At 39.7% G+C, this 17078-nt stretch overlaps 1 protein-coding gene across 1 annotated transcript in view; it reads right to left on the bottom strand.

Moving 5' to 3' along the window:
* TRNAU1AP (tRNA selenocysteine 1 associated protein 1) overlaps positions 1 to 16782 on the bottom strand; it is a 31782-nt gene extending 15000 nt beyond the window's left edge. Inside the window, exons 1-5 of the mRNA XM_003415440.4 lie at positions 16653 to 16782; positions 16044 to 16141; positions 2857 to 2956; positions 2181 to 2233; positions 406 to 537 (exon numbers count right to left, since the gene is read on the bottom strand). Of these exons, the coding sequence (XP_003415488.2) occupies positions 406 to 537; positions 2181 to 2233; positions 2857 to 2956; positions 16044 to 16141; positions 16653 to 16760 (491 nt within the window). The 5' untranslated portion in view covers positions 16761 to 16782. The remainder of the gene's footprint in view (positions 1 to 405; positions 538 to 2180; positions 2234 to 2856; positions 2957 to 16043; positions 16142 to 16652) is intronic.
* Positions 16783 to 17078: the final 296 nt, after the last annotated feature.

Below are 17078 nucleotides of genomic sequence, written 5' to 3'. Positions count from 1 at the left end.
CCCAGCAGAGAAGTAGAGAGTGCTGTGGGAGGGATGGCTGTGGTAAGAATTGGTAAATAGGTTGGAGAGTGGAAGTATGTCTGACCTCAACCTCATAAGAATCAGCTTTGAGCTGATGTTGATCTTGATTCTCCTCCCCACCCATGAAGTTAGATGAGGTCTGCAACCACAACATTTTTATAGTCCTGTTCTATAGGTAAGGAAATAGGGTCACAGAGGTTAAGTAACTTCTCAACTTGTCTACTGTCTTACCCTCTAGCCAGTATTGGAGCTGGGATTCAAACCAAACAGTCTGGATCCTGAGCCTGTGCTCTTAACCACCGTGGCCCCTCCACAACACCTCCATCAATGAGAGAAGGATGCTGAGACTAACAAGCTAGGCAACAATAACAGGTAAGGCCTTACTTAGACACGCCTGTCTGGTCCAAAACCACCTTGCCTCCCCGACAGGAGGGGTAGACTTTGACGAAGAATTCATACAGCATGCCATCATCCACATCTGGGGTCAGGTCCCCCACAAAGAGGGAGTATTCAGGGCTGAGAGGAAAGAACAATACTATTCAGAGACAAAGACCCAAACCTCTGCTGTAAAGAGCTCTTTCAGTCCATTTTAGGTAAACCTCTCCTGAGCCCTCTTAGAGAACAACACATGTGCTGGGTCCTTAACCAGGTTCTAATTTGTATTATTATGGCAGTCCTGGCAGAAGAATTATGGAAGTAGTCCCTGCCCCAAATCCTTCACCCACTGCTAAAAGTCTGTTTAGCTTCAAGTGAGTGCAGATGGGTGATAGATTCTGGTATCACAGATGAGAGAATGGGGTCAGAGGTATGCCTCTGAGAAAAACTAGACAATCTGTATTCATCATGAATTTTTAATTCAAATATTGAAAGACAGAGAAAATGAGAACTGCGCCCTATCTCCTAAAGACCTAAAGCCTAGCTAAAATGAAATCCCAAATTTCTAGAGCAGGGGTCAGGAAACTTTCTCTGCACAGGACCAGGTAGTAAATATTTCTGTATAGGACCAGACTTTGTGAGGTACATATGGTCTCTGCTGCATATTCTTTGTGTGTTTGTTTTTAAACCTTTTAAAAAGTAAAAACCACTTGTAGCTTGTGGATGATACAAATCAGGCTATAGTTTGCCAATCTCTGTTCTAAGAGATCAATTTTTTTCCAAAAAAATCTAACTTTTATTATTTTCTTATTTCAAGTATGATACATATACTTTAAATAAAACCAGAATACCAAAAAGCACAAAGAAAAATAGTTACCAAAAACCCTATCACTTAAAGGTAATAACTGTGAACACTTGATGGAAGCTGTTGTCTTTAATCTATGGTTCTTCTTTTGAATTTAAAAAACTGGATATGATTCCTTGCATTTTTGTTTTCAGTCTTTTTTCACTTTTAACATACTACCAATATCCTGACATGTCAGTATTCTGCTACAGCAGAGCCCGTTAATGGAAGTATACCATTCCATCTCATGGGCATACTGTAATTTATTTAACTATTCCCCTATTATAAAATTATTTTAGCTTCCCTCAATTTTGACCATTATAAAGTTATATTCTATTGAACACTTCTTTGCGGTTAATCTTTGTACACATTCAGGAATCAATTCTGAGAAGCAGAATTAGAGGGTCAATGAGCGCAAACCTTTTTAAAGCTTTTGACACATAGTGCCAAACAGCTCCCTGCAATGCTGAATCAATTTTTATCGTTACAGCAAGTCAATGCTACTGGAGAAAACCTCTGTACTGCAGGAAGTGACAGGGTAGAAGGTTGGGGCAGGACCAAAAAAGAGAAGACAGGGCCTTGACGTGGAAGTGGGCCAGGAAAGTCTATCCATTGGATGTGGGAGAGTGTATGCCTTTAGGAGGGAGGCAAAACACGCTGCCATCAAGTCAATTCCGACTCATAGCGACCCTACAGGACACAGTAGAACTGCCCTATAGGGTTTCCAAGGAGCAGCTGGTAGATTCGAACTGCTGACCTTTTGGTTAGCAGCCAAATGCTTAACAACTGCACCACCAGGGCTCCAAGGAGGGACACAAGATAGAGCCAAACTGAGCATCCCATCCTCCTCTCTGGCAGAGACAGGCACAGTGATACATCTTGTCTTCTGCCTACTCATCTCCTGAGGCCTGAAGCTTCCCTGAGGCTACTTTGCACTTACCTATTATCTGGTTGTTTCCCATAAGTGGCATAGTTCAGTTTAAAACGTTTTGCCTGGAAATTTAAAAACAAACAAACTAAAACAGAGAAAAGTGTTTCAAGAGTCAAACAATATTTGAAAAAAACTGAAATAAATTACCTTGGCCAAAACATCTCCCCCTCTCTAAGCCTCAGCTTTTTCTCCTGTTTAAAATGAGGGGGTTGCACGGATGACCGCTAAGGGCACTGCCAGCTCCATGATTCTATGAGCCCGGTGTGCCAGCCTGGTGCAGCGGTAAGCTAAGTAACTGTGGGAAGAGCAGAATGTAACTCTCTTGAAACGTGTCCTCACTGCTGCCAGCCTGTTCTAGTTTCTCAAACAGGCAAGAGATCTAGGTTTTCAAGTCTTCCATTAAGGGAGGCAGTGATGCAGAGTGGAAAGGGCATGGACTTTGGAGGCAAACAATCTTCAGTTTGAATTCTGGCTCTGCCACTTACTACCTGTGTGGCCTTGGGCAAGTTATTTCACTTCCCTGAGCTTCAGTTTCCTGGTCTGTCAAATAAAGATAACAATGCCTACTGTACAGGGTTGTTGTAAGATCACATCAAATGATATAAGTATACAGCAGGTATTCAACAGATGGCAGTTACTAAAGACAATAAAAATGGCAACATCATCATTATCTAAATGTCCTTACAGGTGTGGCTCCTGGAAGGGGTTTCCCATTAATTTTATGCAAACACTTCTCAGCTGTAGCCAAATCTGCAAATTCTACAAAGCAGTAGCCAGCTGGAATCCTAGAAAGAAAGCAAACAAAAAAAAAGAATGGTTAAAGATACCTGATGACAGACTGAGTCTTGGCCTGAGGGGAGGGAGAAACGGTATTCTAGTAAGAGCCCATACTATTTTTGTTCCCTTCCAAATTCCAGGTCAGGACTAACTTACAAACCTGAGTATAAGGACTGCCAATCTGGGCCAGCCCCAGACTCATTCAGCAAACATTTATTTATGTACTGCATCACCTATGAAGTACTCTTGCCAAAAATGTTTAATGCTATCCAGTCAAGCCTTTAGACCTAACTTCCAGCTTGTAGTAAATACTGGGGATGGAAGAACAAGTTAAACATCACCATGAGGAAACAAATTCAGAATATAGGACCTTATATAGGATAACTAGCCTCCTTCCCTTTTCAAAAAGTCAATGCTATGAGAAAAGGAAGGGGTGGGCTTTTCTACATTAAAAAACACTTAAAAGAACTAAATGCAATACAGGAGCCCTGATTGGACACTTAAAAAAAAAAAACTATAAGGTATTCTGAGGACAATTATAAAAATTTAAATGTACATTGGCTATTACATTGTATTAAGGAATTGTTAATTTCATTCAGTGCGATATAGGCATTATGGTTATACAAAAGCATGTCCAGTCTTTTGGTGGTATGCACTGAAATATTTAGCAATGAAGTATCATAATGCCTGCAGTTTTACTTTGATATGGTTCAGCCAAAAGAAATGTATATATATAAATATGCATACATAGATAGAAAAGAAAAAAAAATGGTGTAATCTAAAAATTATTAAAATTAGATGGTGGCCATATAACTGTTCATTGCACTACTCTTTCTAGTTTTGTTTGAAAATTTTCATGATTAAAAAAAATTTTTTGAGCATCTACCATGTGCCATGGAGCCCTGGTGGCACTGTGGTTAAGAGCTACAGCTGCTACCCAAAAGGCTGGCATTTTAAATCCACCAGGCACTCCTTGGAAACCCTATGGGGCAGTTCTACTCTGTCCCACAGGGTCACTATTAGTTGGAATTGACTTGACAGCAACAGGTTTGGTTTTTTTTAAATTTTTTTTACCATGTGCCAGGCTATGACTCACAGTTAAAGAATATGGTTATTCTCCTCAAGAAAATCATAATTTCATGAGGCAGACAAAGTATACTCGTGGACCTTACCTAATTGGGGGGTGTCTGTAACATTCTCAGCATTTTATTTTTTAATTTTATTTATTTGTTGTTGTTGCTGTTGCTGAGTTATACACAGCAGAACATAACATCAAATCAGCAGTTTCTATTTGTACATTTTTCCAGTTGTGCAACCATTCTCACCCTCCTTTTCTAAGTTGTTCCTCCCCTATTAACATAAATTCAGTGCCCCCTAAGTTTCTTATCCAATCTTTCAAGTTGCTGTCATCAATTTGATCCCATATATACAGTTCTTAAAAGAGCATAATGCTCAAGGAAGACATTCTTTACTAGTTGAGCAAAACTATTGTTTGGTTTTAAGAACACTTCCAGGGATATTTTTGGTTTAAGGTTTAAAGATTATCTCGACAATAGTTTCAGGGATTCACCTAACCTCCATGGCTGCAGAAAATGTGGATTCCATGAGAATCTGAAATTCTTTTCTGCATTTTCCCCATTTTGGTCAGGATTCTTCTGCAGAATCTCTGATTGAAATGTTCAGTAATGGTAGCTGGGCACCATTCAGTTTTTCTGGTCTCATGGCAAAGGAGGCAGCTGTTCATGGAGGATAATTGGCCACACATGCCATTTCCTCCTATTCCTGACTCTCCTTTCTCTGTTGCTCCAGGCGAATAGAGACCAATTGTGCCTTGGATGACCACTTGCAAGCTTTTAAGACCCCAGGAACTATACAACAAACTAGGAGGTAGAACAGAAGCACTAAACACGTTATTAGACCAATTAAGGTATGTTCCATGAAACCATGACCCTAAACCTCCAAGCCAAGGAACTAAATACCAAGAGATGTTTGGTTGTACATAGCAGCCTCACAGCAGCAACTCTTTTTTTTCTTTTTGTGGTTAGTATTGTAAATATGTCTATCACATAACTTTTTTTTTCTAATTTTTTAAATTGTACTTCAGATGAAGGTTTACAGAGCAAACTAGTTTCTCATTAAACAATACACATATTGTTTTGTGACACTGGCTGCCAACCCCATGACATGTCAACACTTTTCCCTTCTTGACCTTGGGTTCCCCACTGCCAGCTTTCTTGTCCCCTCCTGCCTTCTCATCCATGCCCCTGGGCTGGTGTGCCCATTCATTTACTCTCATTTTGTTTTATGGGCCTGTCTAATCTTTGGCTGAAGGGTGAACCGCAGGAGTGACTTCATTTCTGAACTATAAGGGTGTCTGGGGGCCATACTCTCAGGGTTTTTCCAGTCTCTGTCAGACCAGTAAGTCTTTTTTTTTTTTTTGTGAGTTAGAATTTTGTCCTACATTTTTCTCCAGCTATATCTGGGACCCTCTATTGTGATTCATGTCAGAGCCGTCAGTGGTGGTAGCCAGGCACCATCTAGTTTTGCTGGACTCAGTCTGGTGGAGGCTGTGGTGGTTGTGATCCATTAGTCCTTTGGACTAATCCTTCCCTTGTGTCTTTGGTTTTCTTCATCCGCCCTTGCTCCAGGTACGATAAGACCAGAGGCGTATCTTAGACAGCCACTTATAAGCTTTTAAGACCCCAGATGCTACTCACCAAAGTAGAATGTAGAACATTTTCTTTATAAGCTATATTATGCCAATTGAGCTACATATTCCCCAAGACCATGGTCCCCACAGCCCTGAGCCCAATAATTTGGTCCCTCAGGGAGTTTGGATGTATCTGTGGAGCTTCCATGACCTTGCCTCGGACAACCTGTGCTGCTTTCCCCAGTATTGTGTACTGTACTGTCTTGCCCTTCACCAAAGTTACCACTTACCTATTGTCTATTTAGCGTTTACCCCCTCAACCCTCCCCTCCCTTGTAACCATCAAAGATTGTTTATTTTTGGTCTATCACACAACTTTTGCCAATTTAACTTTTTATAGGTATACAACTCATTGAGAACAATTAAAATAATCAGCTGTGCAACTCTACCCTTAATCAGTGCAATTTTTCCATCACCATAAACCAAAACTCAGTACTCCATAAGCAATAAATCTCCCTTTTTCCCATCCCTCCCACCACTGGTAACCACCAATGAACCATGGATATTTTTATGTTAAAAAAAAAAAGGTCTTTTTATATAAGTGAGGTCATACAATTTGCCCTTCTGTGATTGATTTATTTCACTCAGCATAATGTCTTCAAGCTCCATCCATATTGTAGCACGTACCAAGACTTCATTTCTACTACTGGTTGAATAGTATTCCATTGTATGTATGTACCACGTTTTGTTTATCTATTCATCCGCTGATGAACGTTTAGGTTGTTTCTACCTTTTGGCTGTTGTGAATAGTCCAGCATTCTATTTTTGAAAGCATCACTAAGAAATCTAAGTAGGAGGATGTGGCTATACCCTATGGCATCCCTTCCTACTGACAGATGTATATTGAAAGCAGTCAATTTACCCTTAAGACCACTGATAAGGTAGTATTTGGAATTACTACTTTAGATCCTCAGTTCGAGTAGCCTGATGGACACACAGCCACAAAGTGGATGGGAAGCAGGAGTGCCTGAGCCCAGGGATCACAAAACAGAGTCTATGAACTCCATAAGGGATTGTTGATGCAACAAAGGATGATGGGCCATCTGTGCTAGACACTTAAAGCCCACAGATGTTAAGTCCACTGCCATAAGAGCTGATTATTTTCAAGCATTCACTATGGGCCACGCACTAAGCTAGCCACTTCACATGCAACGTCCTCACAATAACTATGAGGCAAATACAACCATTACTTCAACTTTATATATGAGCAGGTTGAGGCTCAGCAGCATTATACAATATGTCTCGAATCACATAGCTGGTATATGTCAAAGGTTGGATCTGAATCCAGGACAGTCTGATTACATTCTTCCAACCTGCCAACACTTTATCATGAAAAATTTCAAACTTAAAGAACATGTGAAAGAACTCTACAGTAAATATTCATATACTCACTGCCTGTAATAAATATTCTATTATATTTATGACATAACTATCCATCTAGCATCTTTTTCTTTTCTTTTTTCAAACTAAAGTAAGTTGTAGATATCAGTACACTTCCCTGAATTACTTTGGCATACATTCGATATCTGTTTACAATTAAGAAAAAGTTTTACCTTTTGAGGTAAAATTTAAATACATTAAAATGGACAAATCTTATGTGTACCATGCAGAGTTCCAACAGACCCGTGCAGCCTAAACCCTTATCAACCTACAGAACATCACCGTTGCCCTAGAAAGTATCCTCATGCTCCGTCCCAATAAATTCCTGCCCACATTCTTGTAAAGACAACTACTGTTCTGAGTTATTTTCACCACAGGTTAGTTTTATCTAGAGTTTCAAATAAATGGAATCATACAGTAAGGCTTTTTTCACTCAGTCTAATGTTTCTGAGATTCATTCATGTTGTTGCTGAATCAATAGTCTGTTCCTTTTTATAGCTGAGTAGTATTCCATTGCATGAATATACTATTATTTGTTTATCCATTCACCTATTCATGGATACCTGGGCTATTTCCAGCTTTTGGCTATTGGGAATTAAGCTGCTATGAACTTTCAAGTCTTTTTTGCGGACACTATGTTTTCATTTCTCTTGGATAAATACCCAGGACTGGTGACATGATGAGAGAGCTTCAAAGACACCAAAAATCAAAGTAGATCACAGGACCAGCCTATTTGGGCATACCACAACAAAATAAAACAAGAAGCTATAACATAGAACATAATATAGAACATATATATATTATAAATAAATATAATAACTTATTGATGGCTCAGAGACAACAGTCAATATCAAATCACATAAAGAGGCAGACCATGATGGCTTCAGCAAACAACCAAAACAAAGAACTAAGAAACCTCGCAGAGGAAGAGAATCCTTGGAATTATTAGAAGTAGAATTCAGAAGATTAATATACAGAGGTCCTCAAGAGATCAGGAAGGAGACAAGGCAAAATGCAGACAAAGCCAAGGAACACACAGACAAAGCAACTAAGGAACTGAAGGTTATACAAAAGCATAATGACAAATGTAACAGGCTGTAAGAATCCACAGAGAGACAGCAATCAGAAATCCAAAAGATTAACACTAAAATTTCAGAATTAGAAAACACAATAAAAGTCACAGGAGCAGAATTGAGGCAACGGAAGTCAGAATTAGTGAGGATGAGGATAAAGCACTTGACACCAACTTAACTGAGGAAAAATCAGGTAAAAGAACTAAAAAAAATGAAGAAACTCTAATTATGTGGGACGCTATCCAGAGGAATAACCTACGAGTGATTTGAGTACCAGAACAGGGGTGAATAACAGAAAACACAGAGAGAATAGTTGAGTATTTGTTGGCAGAAAATTTCCCTGATATCGTGAAAGATGAGAAGATAGCTATCCAAGAAGCTCATAGAACCCCACACAAGACAGGTCCCAAAGAAAGTCACCAGGACATTATAATCAAACTTGTCAAAACCAAAGATAACGAGAATTTTAAGAGCTGCAAGGGATAAACAAAAAGTCATCTACAGAAGAGAGTCAGTAAGACTAAGTTCTGACTACTTAGCAGAAACCATGCAGGCAAGAAGGGAATGAGATGACATATATAAAGCATTGAAGGAAAAAAAATTGCCAGCCAAGAATTATATATCCAGCAAAACTGTCTCTCAAATATGATGGCTAAATGAGGGCATTTCCAGATAAACAGAGTTTAGGAAATTTGTAAAAACCAAACCAAAATTAAAAGAAATACTAAAGGGGGTCCTCCAGTTAGAAAACCAATATCAGATAACAACCCAAGACTAGAACACAGGACAGAACAACCAGATAGGGAAATCATAAAAATAAATCAAAGCTAAAACACTAAAAATAGGGAAACAGACGTCAATATGAAAAAGATGACAACATTAAAACAAAACACAAAAAGGGAATAAATAATGTAGTCATAGAACTTGCATAAAGAGAGGAAGTCAAGGTGATAACAAGCAGTAAGAGACTGGTTTAAACTTAGAAAAATAGAGGTAAATATTAAGATAACCACAAAAGAAACTAACAATCCTACACACCAAAATAAAAAACAAGAAAAACATAAAGACTCAGGAAATACAAAATCGACAACAGTGAAAAAGATGAAGAGAAAATACATAAAGAAAAACTCAGCACAGAAAATTAAGTGGAACAGGAAACTGTCAACAACACACACACACCAAAAAAAAAAAACACATCAAAATGACAGCACTAAAGTCATACCACCTATCAATAATTACACTGAATATAAATGGACTAAATGCACCAATAAAGAGACAGAGTGGCAGAGTGGATTTAAAAAAAAAAAAAAAAACACGATCCATCTATATGCTACCTGCAAGAGACACACCTTAGACTCAAAGACACAAACAAACTAAAACTGAAAGGATGGGAAAAATATATATCAAGGAAACAAAAACCAAAAAAGAGAAGAAGTGGCAATATTAATCTCTGAAAAAATAGACTTTAAAGCAAAACTTACCACAAAGGATAAGGATGGACGCTATATAATGATTAAAGGGTTGATATACCAGGAGGACATAACCATAATAAATATTTATACACCCAATGACAGGCTCCAAAATACATAAAACAAACTCTAATAGCCTTGAAAAGAGAAACAGACAGCTCCACAATAACAGTAGGAGACTTCAACACACCATCTTCAGTGAAAGACAGAACATCCAGGAAGAAGCTCGATAAAGATGCGGAAGATCTAAATGCCACAACCAACTTGATCTCACGGACATATACAGAACACTTCCACCCAACAGCAGCCAAGTATGCTTTCTTTTCCAACATACATGGAACGTTCTCCAGAATAGACCACATATTAGATCACAAAGCAAGCCTTAAGAGAATTCAAAACCAAAATATTACAAAGCCTCTTTTCTGACCATAAAACCATAAAAGTAGAAATCAGTAACAGAAAAAGCAAGGAAAAAATTCAAATACATGGAAATTGAACAACACCTTGGTCAAAAACTCCTGGGTTGTAGAAGAAATTAAGGATGGAATGAAGAAATTCATAGGCTCCAATGAGAATGAAAACACACTGTACCAGAACCTTTGGGACACAGCAAAAGCAGTGCACAGAGGTCAATTTATAGCAATAACTGCACACATCCAAAAAGATGAAACGGCCAAAATCAAAACATTAACCCTACAACTCAAACAAATGCAAAAAGAGCAGCAAAAGAAGTCCTCAGGCACTAGAAGAAAGGAAATAATAAGAGAGCAGAATTAAATGAAATAGAGAATAGAAAAACAATTGAAAGAGTTAACAAGACCAAAAGCTGCTTCTTTGAAAAGATCAACAAAATCGATAAACCATTGGCCAAACTGACAAAAGAAAAACAGGAGAGGAAGCAAATAATCTGAATAAGAAATAAGAAGGGCAATATCACAAAAGACCCAATTGAAATCGAAAGGATTATAACAGAATACTATTAAAAATTGTACTCTAACAAATTTGAAAATCTAGAAGAAATACACAAATTTCTGGAAACACACTACATACCTAAACTAACACAAACAGAGGTAGAAAAACTAAATAAACCTATAACAAAAGAAGAGATTGAAAAGGTAATTAAAAAACTCCCAACACAATAAAGCCCAGGCCCTGATCGGTTCACTGGAGAATGTACCAAACTTTCAGAGAAGGGTTAACGCCATTGCTACTAAAGGTATTTGAGAGCATAGGAAAAGATGGAATACTCCCAAACTCATTCTATGAAGCCTTGATTCCAAAACCAGGTAAAAAAAAAAAAAAAAAGACACCACAAAAAAAGAAAATCACAGACCGATATCCCTCACGAACATAGATGCAAAAATCCTCAACAAAATTCTAGCCAATAGAATTCGACAACATATCAAAAAGATAATTCATCATAACCAGATGGGATTCATACCAGGTATGCAAGGATGGTTCAACATTAGAAAAACAATGTAATCCATCACATAACTAAAACAAAAGACAAGAACCATATGATCTTATCAATTGATGCAGAAAAGGCATTTGACAAAGTTCAACAAGCATTCATGATAAAAACTCTCAGCAAAATAGGAACAGAAGGGAAATTCCTCAACACAATAAAGAACATTTATACAAAGTCAACAGCCAACATCTTCCTAAATGGAGAGAGTCTGAAAGCATTCCCCTTGAGAACGGGAACCAGACCAGGATGCCCTTTATCACCACTCTTATTCAACATTGTGCTGGAGGTCCTAGCCAGGGCAATTAGGCTAGAAAAAGAAATAAAGGGCACCCAAATTGGTAAGGAAGAAGTAAAAGTATTTCTATTTGCAGATAATATGATCTTATACACAGAAAGCCCCAAAGAATCCAGAAGAAAACTAGTGGAACTAATAGAAGATTTCAGCAAAACTTCAGGATACAAGATAAACATACAAAAATCAGTTGGATTTCCCTACACCAACAAAGAGAACTTCAAAGAGGAAATCACCAAATCAATACCATATACAATAGTCCCCAAGAAGATAAAATACCTAGGAATAAATCTAACCAGAGATGTAAAAGACCTAACTATACAAAGAAAACTACAAGATACTACTTCCAGAAACCAAAAGAGGCCTAGAGATCCTAATCCAAATTCCAATGGCATTTTTTAATGAGATGCAGAAACAAATCACCAGCTTCATATGGTAAGGGAAGGGGCCCCAAATAATTAATGCATTACTCAAGAAGAATAAAGTGGGAGGCCTCATACTACCTGATTTTAGAACTCATTATCTGCCACAGTAATCAAAACAGCCTGGTACAACAACACATACATAGACCAATGGAGCAGAATTGAGAATCCAGGCTTCAATTCATTCACCTATGTGCAGCTGATACCTGACAAAGGCCCAAAGTCAGTTAAATGCGGGCAAGACAGTCTCTTTAAGAAATGGTGCTGCAAAAAAATGAAACAAGACCCATACCTCACACCATGCACAAAAACAAACTCAAAATGGATCAAAGACCTAAATATAAAATCTAAAATGATAAGGATCATGGAAGAAAAAATAGGGACAATGCTAGAAGCCCTAATATGTGGCATAAACAGAATACAAAACATCACTAACAATGCACAAACACCAGAAGAGAAACTAGACAACTGGGAGCTCCTAAAAATCGAACACTTATGCTCATCAAAAAACTTTATCAAAAGAGTAAAAAGACAATTAAAGACTGGGAAAATAATTTTGGCTATGACAAATCCGATCAGTGTCTAATAAAATCTACAAGATACCGCAAAACCTCAACAACAAAAAGACAACCCAATTAAAATGGGCAAAGGATATGAACATGCACTTAACCAAAGCAGACATTCAGGTGGCAACCAGATACACGAGGAAATGCTCACAATCATTAGCCATTAGAGAAATGCAAATCAAAACTAAAATGAGATACCACCTCACCCCAACAAGGCTAGCATTAATCCAAAAAACACAAAATAATAAATGTAGGAGAGGTTGTGGAGAGTCTGGAACACTTATACACTACTGGTAAGAATGCAAAATGGTACAATCACTTTGGAAATCAATTCGGCACTCCCTTAAAAAGCCAGAAATAGAAGTATCATACAATCCAGCAATCCTACTCCTTGGAATATATCCTCGAGAAATAAGAGCCATCAGATGAATAGATATATGCACATACATGTTCACTGCAGCACTGTTCACAGTAGCAAAAAGATGGCAACAACCTAGGTGTTCATCACCAGACAAATAGATATACAAATTATGGTATATTCACACAATGGAATACTACACAATAAAGAAAAATGATGAATCGGCGAAACATCTCATAACACAGATGAATCTGGAAGACGTTATGCTGAGTGAAATTGGTCAGTTGCAAAAGGACAAATATGGTATAAGACCACTATTATAAGAACTCAAGAAAAGGTTTAAACACAGGAGAAAACATTATTTGATAGTTACAAGGGTGGGGGGGTGAGGGAGAGGTGAATTTGCTAACTAGATAGACGTGAATTATCGTAGGTGAAGGAAAGGACAACACACAATATAAGGGAAGTCAGCACAGCTGGACTAAACCAAAAGCTAAGAAGTTTCCTGAACACACCAAACACTTCAAGGGACAGAGCAGCAGGGGTGGGGGTCTGGAAACCATGGTTTCGGGGGACATCTAACATAACAAAGTTTATTAAGAAAATGTTCTGCATTCCACTTTGGTGAGTGGCATCTGGGGGTCTTAAAAGCTAGCAAGCAGCCATCTAAGATGCATCAATTGTTCCCAACCCACCTGGAGCAAAGACACAAAGAAAATATTAACCCCAGAAACAAAAAGAGTCACAAACTGGAGACTCCATCAGCCCAAGACCAGAAAAACCAGATGGTACTTGGCTACCACCAACGACCACCCTGACAAGGAACACAACAGAGAGTCCCTGATGGAGCAGGAGAAAAGTGGGGTGCAGAACTCAAATGCATGTAAAAAGATCAGACTTAATGGTCTAAGACTGGAGGAACCCCAGAAGACACGGCCCCCATACTCTCTGTTAACCCAGAGCTGAAACCATTCCCGAAGGCCACTCTTAAGACAAAGATTAGCCTGGACTATAAGACATAAAATGATACTTGTGAGGACTGTGCTTCTTAGTTCAGGTAGATACATGAGGCTAAATGGGCAGCTCCTGTCTGGAGGTGCAATGAGAAGGCAGAGAGGGATAGGAGCTGGTTGAACGCACATGGGAAATCTGGGGTGGAAAGATGGATCGTGCTGTCACATTATAGAGATAGCAACTAGGGTCATGTAACAATGTGTGTATAAATTTTTGTATGAGAAACTAACCTGAGCTGTAAACTTTCACCTAAAGCACAACTAGAAAAAAAAAGATTAAAACGTGAGGACCTATGCCAGTGTTTTTAAAAGTAGAAAGTGTTAAAGAATGAAGTTTCATGCCAGTAGCTGATTATGTGGGGTTTTCTGTCTATAAAAGCAGGAGGACAAACATTTAGGCCTGCCTGATCTACCAGCCAGAAAATTCATCCCTAGGTAATGGGGTTTTGATGCACAAAGTGCCTGTTCACCAAAGAGTCATGAAGTTGGCCACACATCACATCTCTCATCTCTATTTTTAAACCATCTCATGTTTTAACAAGCAGCGTTTAGAAGAGTGCCTGGCACAGGGGTAGATAATAAATATTTAAGTCAAATTGGTAAAGAATCCTCTTATTTCTAACCAGAACCCTAAGGGAAAATAAGATTCCAAAGAGAAAGAAGAATCTGGGAGGCAAAAGAACACCACCATCTAAAGATATTCTACATTATGTTTTGTTTACTTATGTCTTGTCTGACTCTCCCATCAGAATGTAGTAAGTAAGCTCCATGAGAGCAGGGACTATGTCTGCCTTGTGTCAGTCATGAATCAGAGGAATGTCAAACAGTAGCGGGTAGTTGTCGTGTGCTGTCGAGTCGATTCCAACTCACAGGGACCTACAGGATAGAGTAGAACTGCCTCAAAGGGTTTTCTTGGCAGTAATCTTTATAGGAACAGATAGTCGACAGGTCTTTTCTCCTGCAAACCCAGAGCTACAGGTGGGTTCAAACTGCTAACCTTTTGGTTAGCAACTGAGTGCTTAACCACTGCACCACCAGGACTCCTTAGCAAGTAATAGTCTCTATTTTTTTTTTTTTTTAATGAATGGCATAATAGTTAAGGGCACTTAGGAACTTTGAGGACAGGCTTGGGTTTGAGCTCTAACTTGTCACTTAATAGCTATGTAACTTTAAAACATTGTTAACCTCTAAAAACAGTACTATTAAACTAATAATAATATTTAGCACAGAGGTTTTTGTGATGACTTAAAAAAATAATGAATGTAAAGTGTTTATTACCTAGCAGATCACAATATGCTAGGCACAGTTCTAAAAGCTGAGTGTGAATTAATTTATTTAATCCTCACCATAACTCTATGAGATTAAAAAAAACAGTTGCCCTGGAGTTGATTCTGACTCATGGTAACCCCATGTGTTTTAGAGTAGAACTGCACTCCACATGGCTTTCAGTGGCTATGATCTTTCAGAAGCACAGTGCCAGGCCTTTCTTCCAGTGGGATCACTAGGGTTGGTGTCACTCAGTGTGGTAGTGCAACGGTGTTACCCCCCAAGCTTAGTATCACAATATTGTATCTAAAACACCAGAAAATTTGAAGAAATTAGCTACTATAAAAACACCAGCAGCAATGAAAACAACAGCTCATGCTTGCAGTGCGTGCAGATGAAACCACTGATTCAAGTGTCATTGTAACTGCGTAATAACGACAGCTCTGACAAGAGTGCATTGGAAGGTTGAAAAAATATTAGCATAGAGTTTTGGGCTTGTAGGTATATTGATACATGTAAGCTGGGCTTACAAAAAATATTCATGTTGTTATAAATAACTACAGGGGATATATTTATAAAAATAATAAGTTTCTGCCGAAACACTACACAACAATTTTACAATCATTTTGGTGTCACCCCCCGATAGTATCGCCCAGTACTGTCTGCACCTTCTGCACCCCTCTAGTGACACCCACTGCTTTCTTCCAAGGTACCTCTGGGTGCATGTAAATTGTCAACATTTCAGCTAGTAGCTTAACCATGCCACCCAGAAACCCCTGAGGTTACAATAACATTCCGTTTTTACAGTCAAGGTAAATGAGACAGAGAGGTTAAGTAACTTGCCCAAGGTCACACAGCAGAAATAACTTTCAAATTCGGCTTGGTTCTAGTCTTGTCCTTAAGCAACAGGCTATACTTCCTCTCAATAGGCCTTCAAAATGTTAGTTTTTTATAAAATTATAATAATTGTTATTAGGTGTGGTGAGAAGCCATGCCACTACGATGTTTACATTCTCCTGAGTGATACTTGTAGCACAATCCATTAAGGGGGACCGAGAAGGTGGAAGGAGAGAACATACCCAGTGAGGCGGTTTCGGATAATTTTGACGCTCACGACAGTCTCCCCCATGGTGGCAAAGGCTCTGGAGATGAAGTTCTCATCCATGTAGGGCTCCAGCTGCGGGAAAACAAGAGCAGAGCGGTTCAGGCCAACATCCAGGCTCCCCATTCGCGACTCCCCTACCCCTCAACCCAGAGTTGGCTACACGCTGCTGGAGGGTGGAGGTGCGTCCATCTGCAGAGTGGCTGAACCCTACGTTGCGCGTCTACAACTCCTTTCCTTCAAACTCGCTCCCATTTAGGACGCCTCGCCCTCGGACCTAGGGAACACCATCCCTCCAGTCCTAGGACCACGGCGCTCCTCGATTCTTAAGATTCCTCCCATTCTATACCCCCAAAAACCTCTCTTTCCCTCTCATGCACGCAGGTGGGGCCCCAGGACGCCTCCCCGCAAACTCAGCTCCTTTCCTTAAATGCTAGGACCCGCTTCTCTGTCACCAGAAGGAACCCCCTCCCCTCCATTCGCTTCCACCGTTGTTGGATCTGAAGACTCCTCCCCCTCAGAACCTTTGTCTCTCACAACCCTGAGATTCTTGCTCCTCGAACCCGGGGAGGCCGCCCTCACTTACATCCCCCATCCACAGGCTGGCCGCCATGCCCGCACCGGGGCCGGGACTTTGCGGGCCGTAAAAGCCAGCGCCGGCGCCAGTCCGCGCTCCGGAACCGCCACGGAGCATGCGCCTGCTACGCCTTCTGCGCACGCTCCGAAGCCAGCGGCCGGGGGCGGGGCTGTGTGGTCCGCTCCGGCTTTTTCCTGTGTCCCTGCAGGGCTTGGAGCGTCCGGAAAGCCGGGAGCGGAACTCGGACTGGGGGTCCCAGGGACGGAACGGAACAGGGAGCGTCTTGCGCGGGCCGTGTGGCCAAACTTCTCAGGTTTTACTCGGTCTCTTTCTGCCTTTCTATACACAGTGTATTTAAAACACACACAAATATATATACAAAATTACGAAAATATGTGCCTGTTTTAAGAAATTGCGAACATAAGCACATTTAAA

The sequence above is a fragment of the Loxodonta africana genome, chromosome 3 (assembly GCF_030014295.1).
Source record: "Loxodonta africana isolate mLoxAfr1 chromosome 3, mLoxAfr1.hap2, whole genome shotgun sequence".
In the NCBI taxonomy this organism is placed as follows: domain Eukaryota; kingdom Metazoa; phylum Chordata; class Mammalia; order Proboscidea; family Elephantidae; genus Loxodonta; species Loxodonta africana.
Note: the sequence above shows the minus strand (reverse complement) of the source record. Positions and strands in the feature narration are given on the sequence as shown.